Here is a 6690-nt window from a genome sequence, read left to right as displayed (position 1 = left end):
AAGAAAATATCATATTGCCTCTATATAAATCCATAGTACGCTCACATCTTGAATATTGGGTGCAGATGTGATCACCCCATCTCAAAAAAGCTATATTGGAATTGGAAAAGATTCAGAAAAAGGCAACACAAAGGATTGAGGTACAGAATGGTTCCCTTATGAAGAGCGATTAATAAGACTGGGACTTGGAAAAGTGACAGTTAAGGGCAGATATGATTGAGGTCCATAAAATCATGACTGATGTAGAGAAAGTAGAAAAGGAAGAGTTGTTTATTTCTTCTCATAACAAAAGAACTAGGGATAGGGTGACCAGACGTCTCAATTTTATAGGGACAGTCCTGGTGTTTGGGTCTTTTTTCTTATATAGGGTCCTATTACCCCCTATCCAATCCCAATTTTTCAAATTTGCAGTCTGGTTGCTCTAACTAGGGATTACCAAATGAAATTAATAAGCATCAGGTTTAAAACAAATAAAAGTAAGTATTTATTCATACAATGCACAGTCAACCTGTGGAACACCTTACTCCACATCAAGCAAACGGGAAGGGGAATTTCAAAATTCCTGGGCCTTTAAAAGGGGAAGGGTGGAAGGTGTTTACCTGGATGCACGGAAGCAGAGTTCAAACTTCTGACCAGAGTGGTGAGGATGTACATTGTGGGACATCTTCCGAAGGCCTATTGCTGTGATAAAATCAATTGCAAGTGTCTACACTGGCACTTCAGTGACAAAACTTTTGTGTAAAAAGCTTTACAACTCTTGTCAAGATAGTTTTATTGTGTGACTGAAACTGATGAGTTCCATCATCAAAAGTGGCTTTGCAGAGTGTAGACCTCCACTGTTTTTTTTCACCAAAAGCTGCCTTTGGGTGAAAAAAACTTGGTAGTGTAGAAAAGTTCTAAGGAACAATGACAGATAACCAGTATCCACACTGATGTTTCCCGCTGGTGTCTGTTATGGTTTCCCACACCATGACATGTAGGAATTATTGAAGCACAGAGAACCATAAAATATGCAATTGACATTAGTAGGGTCAGTTCCCCATAATTCTTATCTCTGAACAATGAAAATGTCATTTTTCTATGTGTGAAGAGCGACCAATCTGCTTCACCCATGAGAACAGCCTCCAGTAGTGCATGTAGTGCCTCATATTAATATTGTCTCTCCATCCAGGCATTTGTACTGTGACCATCACCCTAGGCCTGGACACATACGGGAAGTTGTGGGAACATAGGGTACATCCAGGAACCACAGTTCTGTCTCAGAGTTGGACATCTTCTCCCCTATTCCATGTTAGATTCCAACATAATCAACTTCACCAAAACCTCCACCTTCATCCTGCTGGGCATTCCTGGCCTGGAGGCGGCCCATGTCTGGATCTCCATCCCCTTCTGCACCATGTACACCATAGCTGTCTTGGGAAACTTCATCATCCTGTTCATTGTGAAGAGGGAACCAAGTCTCCATGGGCCCATGAACTATTTCCTCTGCATGCTGGCTGTCACTGACCTCGTCCTGTCCACATCCACCCTGCCTAAAATGCTAGCAATCTTCTGGTTCAATTCCAGAGAGATCGATTTCAGTGCTTGCCTCACCCAGCTGTACTTCATTCACTGCTTCTCAGCGATGGAATCTGGGATCTTTGTGGCCATGGCTTTTGATCGCTATGTGGCCATCTGCCATCCCCTGAGACATTCCATCACCCTGACAAACCCCGTGGTGGCCAAGACTGGCGTGGCCGTGGTGCTGCGCGGCATCATGCTCATACTGCCCTATCCCTTACTGGCAAGGCAGTGGCCATATTGCAGAACCAACACCATCCCCCACTCGTACTGCGAGCACATTGCCATGGTGAAGCTGGCCTGCACTGACATCAGCATCAGCAGTTACTACAGCCTCTCTGCGGCATTCTTTGTGATTGGTCTGGATGTGTTTTTTATCACTATGTCCTATACCCAGATCCTCAGGACCATCTTTAGCCTTCCCACAAAGGATGCCCGGCTCAAGACTTTTGGAACCTGCGGTTCTCACCTCTGTGCCATCTTAGCCTTTTACTTCCCAACTCTTTTCTCCTCCCTCCTGCACCGTTTTGGCCACAATGTGTCCCTGCATTTACACATTCTCATTGCCAACATGTACCTTCTTGTGCCGCCCATGCTAAACCCCATCATCTATGGGATGAGGACCAAACAGATCCGTGACAGGCTGCTCTGGCTCATTGCTCATAAAGGCACTTAACATTTTCTCCTGGTACTCTGGCTCTCACATCGAGCAGAGCTTGCTAGTGATGTGGTGCTGGGCTCTCTTCCCTGAATCACCTACTAGATAGTCAAAGTGACATTAATCCTTTCCTGGCCTTGCTGTGCTGTGTCAGTGTGACAGACTGGGGAATCGGTCTCTATAGAACTCATTAACTCATAGGGTTGCCTCCTTTCTAATTTCTGGTAACTGGATCCCTGAGGTCCTGCCCACTTCTTTCACCAAGGTCCCATCCCTGTTGCTCAATCCTCTCCTCCCCTCCCCCATCACTCACTGGACCATTATGACCTCCCACCCACCTTGATGCATTGGCACTTCCAAGGGCTAATTAGGCTCTTGAAATCTTACGTTTTTAACAGATAACATAGCATTTTTTTGTCTAGTCACTTAAGGGCAGTGGTTAGGTTTAAAGATTTAATGTATATTCTTACTTTGTTACTAACTCTGCGCAGAGAGAGAGACCCCATCAGGCCTCCTGGGTTCTCTCTCAGCTCTGGGAGGTGGACGGGGTACAGTAAGTTAAGGCAGGGGGGAAGCTATATCTGGGGTCTATATAACATCAGATAGTGGGTAAGATAGATGGTCTATCTAGCCCCGTATCCTATCTCACAACAGTGCCCAATATCAGAGGCTTCAAAGGGAATGAACAGAACTGGAAAATTCTGAGTGATCCATCCCCTGTTGTATGGTCTCAGCTTCTGGCAAACAGAGGCAAGGGGCACACAGAACATGGCGTTGGCTCCCTGCTAATAACTGTTTATGAACTTACCTTTCATTAACTTACCTAGTTCTTATTGAAGCCCTGTTACAGCTTTGGCCTTCACAACAACACCTGGCAAAGTGTTCCACAGGTCAACTGTGAAGAAATCTTTCCTTTTGTTTGTTTAAATCTGCTGCCTATTAATTTAATTGGCTGACCCCTAGTTCTTATGTTATTTGAAGGAGTAAATATCATTTTCTTACTGAATTTTTCCAAACCACCCACGATTTTATTTACACTCTCATATCCCCCCTTAGTCATCTCTTTTCAAAACTGAAAAGCCCCAGTCATTTTAATCTCTCCTCATAAGGAATATCCGTTTGGGTCAATTAGCCTGCTAGTTGCATAAACCTTTCTGATCCTGTGTCATAACTAATAACTCACATTTGATGATATGAACCGTCTGTACCCTTATGTCTTTTGTCTTTTACTGTACAGTTTGCTCACACTCCTTTTGCTACGGGGCAGGAATCTGGGGTGGAAGCATCTGTCAACAAATAGGTTGGTCATTAAAGACACTCAGAACACATAGAGAATTGCCTGAACAAAACAAAGGAGTAACTGTGTTCCAAATACAACCAGCTTTCTTCTATAGACAGGTGAAGATATACTTATCTCCTAGAACTGGAAGGGACCTTGAAAGTTCATCAAATCTAGTTCCCTGCCTTCACTAGCAAAGCCAAGTACTAAGGTTGCCCCAGATCCCTAAACAGCCCCCTCAAGGATTGAACTCATAACCTTGGGTTTAGCAGGGCTGGGCTCAAACCACTGAGCTATCCCACTCCCACATAGGTGGGCTTGGAAGGAATGGAACCTCCCCAGAAGAGGGAACAGAGAGAAGAACAGTTGGTCCAGCCCTTCAAAAATACAGAGACTGGATGAGTCAGAAGAAGCTGGGGCAGGAGAGAGGCACAATGGCAGCAGAGGGGACTCTTTGGTTACAGGGCTCTGGCTGCAGCAGAGACAGACTCCAGCTAGAAGTGAAATCATGACTTAAAGAGGATTCACCCTGGACATTCAAGAGGGCTGTGACCAAATCCCAAAGAATGCTCCAGGGTGGTGGGAACACCGAGGCAGGAAATTGTATGCAAGTGTTGCACTGTCTTTTCCTAGATCTCATATCTCTTGTGCTGTCCAGATTAGAAGAATAGTTTTAGCAACCCCTTTTGCAAGCCCCGTTTGCAAGTCTGTTTGCTTTAAGGACCATGTGCCCCAAAGGACAGAAACTGGACACAGTGTGTGCCCAAGGGGGAGCTCTGGGAAGGGTGCGCTGAACCAACTGAAGAGTTTATGGGAGATGGGCCAAAGCTAGTCTCAGGGCCTTGGTGTTTGGCGCACAGATCTCAGCTCCTAGAGGGAGGCACTAGAACAGAAGCTGCACCCTGAGAGTGGGCCTGGAAACCCAGAGCCAGAGGCAGGGCCTCAAGATGGCTGAGACTCAGGAAATCTCATGAGACTCATGGTCTAGACAGTATTTGGTCCTGCCATGAGGGCAGGGGACTGGACTCGATGACCTCTCGAGGTCCCTTCCAGTCCTAGAGTCTATGAGTCTATGAGTCTATAATCTTAAAACACACAGGGATCCAGCATGTGGAACGCAGAAAAAGTCATCCATTGGGGGTCCAGCAGTTGGAGCTTGAGCAGGGCTGTGACAGCAAACCTGGAGCTGCTACACGGATGCTAGGGGACTGTGGAAGGGGAGTGGGGCTGGGTGTGGAGGTGTCCACAAGATGTTCTCTTCACTCATATGTGGCTCCCCTGCCCTCAGTGTTTACTTGAATGTTCTCATTTCCGGACAGATCCAGCCAGGCTCCCTGAAGAAGATGTTTCCTGAACCAGACAGTGCCAGCTTGGAACGAGGGAGAGTTTTTTTGTCTCAATTGGAAAGTCCTCCCCAGAATGGAAGAGGCAGGAAATCCCTGTTCTAGTGGATTCCGTCTCAACGCTCTCTCTCTGCATTCTCCTCCATCTCTCCCTTTTCTTTGAAACTCCTCCCCCCCCACACCTCCCTCTCTCTCTGCCACTTCTGATGTGCATCCCACGCTAGGTGCCAGATACAAACGCTGAAGGCGCCGTTATTCCCTCAACTTCAGTGGAATTGCAGGTGTAGCGCTGTGAATCGCTGCATCTGAGAGCTGATCTGGCTGAGCACGACGCAGTGCGCATTAGTCTTTGTATAAATCCAGGTAAAACTAATTCCCTGCCTGTTACCATTAAGCAACCTGCTGAGTGCAAACTGTCACCAGCTCTGTATTAACCTGTCTGGAAGGATTGCTGGGCAGGTGGCAGCTGCATAGACAGGGCTAGAGGCTGCTCGAAAGATGCAGGCTCTCATACAGCAGCAGCTGCTGCCCTGTTCCCTTCCTCAGCCTTTGTGGGGATGTCGTGGCAGCAGGCTTGCTGCACAGCAGTAGATCTATGGAACAATGGGTACCCCAGCTCCCGTGGATGAGAGAGAATGGGGGAGGGGGCTGAGGAAGGCTGAGGAACTCCAGGCTGATATTTTCAATGCTCGTGGTCCCTAGTAGCTGCTCCATACAAAGGGGCAGCACAAGATCAGGACTTAGAATATTTGAAGCTGAAGCCAGCAACTGCCCCCCTCATGGCTGTGTAGCTTTTGGCAGCTTTCATACTGGGGACACATTATTAGAGGGAAAGACCAGCAAATTCTGAATTGGGCCTACCAAGGAAGTTCACTACATGGCTCTTGATCACGTGGGCAAGGGAAGTTTCTGTGGCATGACAAGACTGCCACTGCACAAATATACAACCAGACCCCCTTAATCACCTTCCCAGAGACCAACCCGGGTAGCGCTCGGTTTACAAGGAGGCTACTTTCCTTTGGGATTTGCCATAAAGTTGTTGATGGTAACTGATGGAACGAATGGCTCCCTAGATACAATGGCAAATGGTCTGTTGATCCAGTAATGCGTGTGAGGCTGAGGTCTGGCAAATAGAAAGTGCATGTGACATTTGCTGAACAAGGGAAATGGGAAGGACATTTTCAGAGGGTAATGTATTGATTGTGTGCTATGTAGTGGGGAAAACACTCTTTCATTTTCCTATCCTCTGCTTTCCTCCTGTGATACAGACCAGAATGTACAGTAGTCTTTTCAGGACATGGATGTATCACTTATATTAAAACACAAATGTAGATCTTAGAAAGCTCTAGTTCGGGAGCTATATTACTGTGACATGCTGTACCCCAAAGCAACACCCTGGCACTCTCATGTTCACCCGTTATATAATTGCAACGAATCTTCTATCAAATGTATCATGTGAGGTGTCTGTAGAAAAATCCTGGTTTGCTGAATATGATTATCCTATTTGTATGCATGTATCATTTTTGTATCTAAAGTTATGAATATTGGCTATGTACCTGTATTTCAAATGTGTTTGCTCCTGAGACAACTACAGGAAGGTAGTTTACATCCAGTCTAGCCAGCAAACTGTGAATGGGCTATTCAAGTTCATGGCTCATCAATGAGCACGATGGGCCATGGAAGAAATTTATCCTCCCCTGATGGACTTTCCTGGGGATGTTCTCACCAGAATGAGCGTTATAGTCTCTGCTATGACTCATAGTATCATGTAGGGTCATGTGGCCAACTCATGTGACACTGGACTCCATCTTCTGCCTGTACTTTTGCACTAACCATGCTGGGGGCTTTTG

The 6690-nt window shown here is 46.3% G+C and overlaps 1 protein-coding gene across 1 annotated transcript; it reads left to right on the top strand.

The window, feature by feature from the left end:
* The first annotated feature begins 1288 nt into the window (after positions 1 to 1288).
* On the top strand, positions 1289 to 2236 carry LOC115641964 (olfactory receptor 52M1-like). The gene has a single exon (XM_030545308.1). The coding sequence runs from the start codon at positions 1289 to 1291 to the stop codon at positions 2234 to 2236; it is 948 nt and encodes a 315-aa protein (XP_030401168.1).
* Positions 2237 to 6690: the final 4454 nt, after the last annotated feature.

This window comes from Gopherus evgoodei, unplaced genomic scaffold (assembly GCF_007399415.2).
Source record: "Gopherus evgoodei ecotype Sinaloan lineage unplaced genomic scaffold, rGopEvg1_v1.p scaffold_36_arrow_ctg1, whole genome shotgun sequence".
NCBI lineage: Eukaryota > Metazoa > Chordata > Testudines > Testudinidae > Gopherus > Gopherus evgoodei.
This window is presented reverse-complemented; position numbering and strand designations above follow the sequence as displayed.

What these genes read in the sequence shown, in the direction of transcription:
- LOC115641964 (XM_030545308.1), top strand. Translation starts at nt 1,289, where the DNA reads ATGTTAGATTCCAACATAATCAACTTCACCAAAACCTCCACCTTCATC.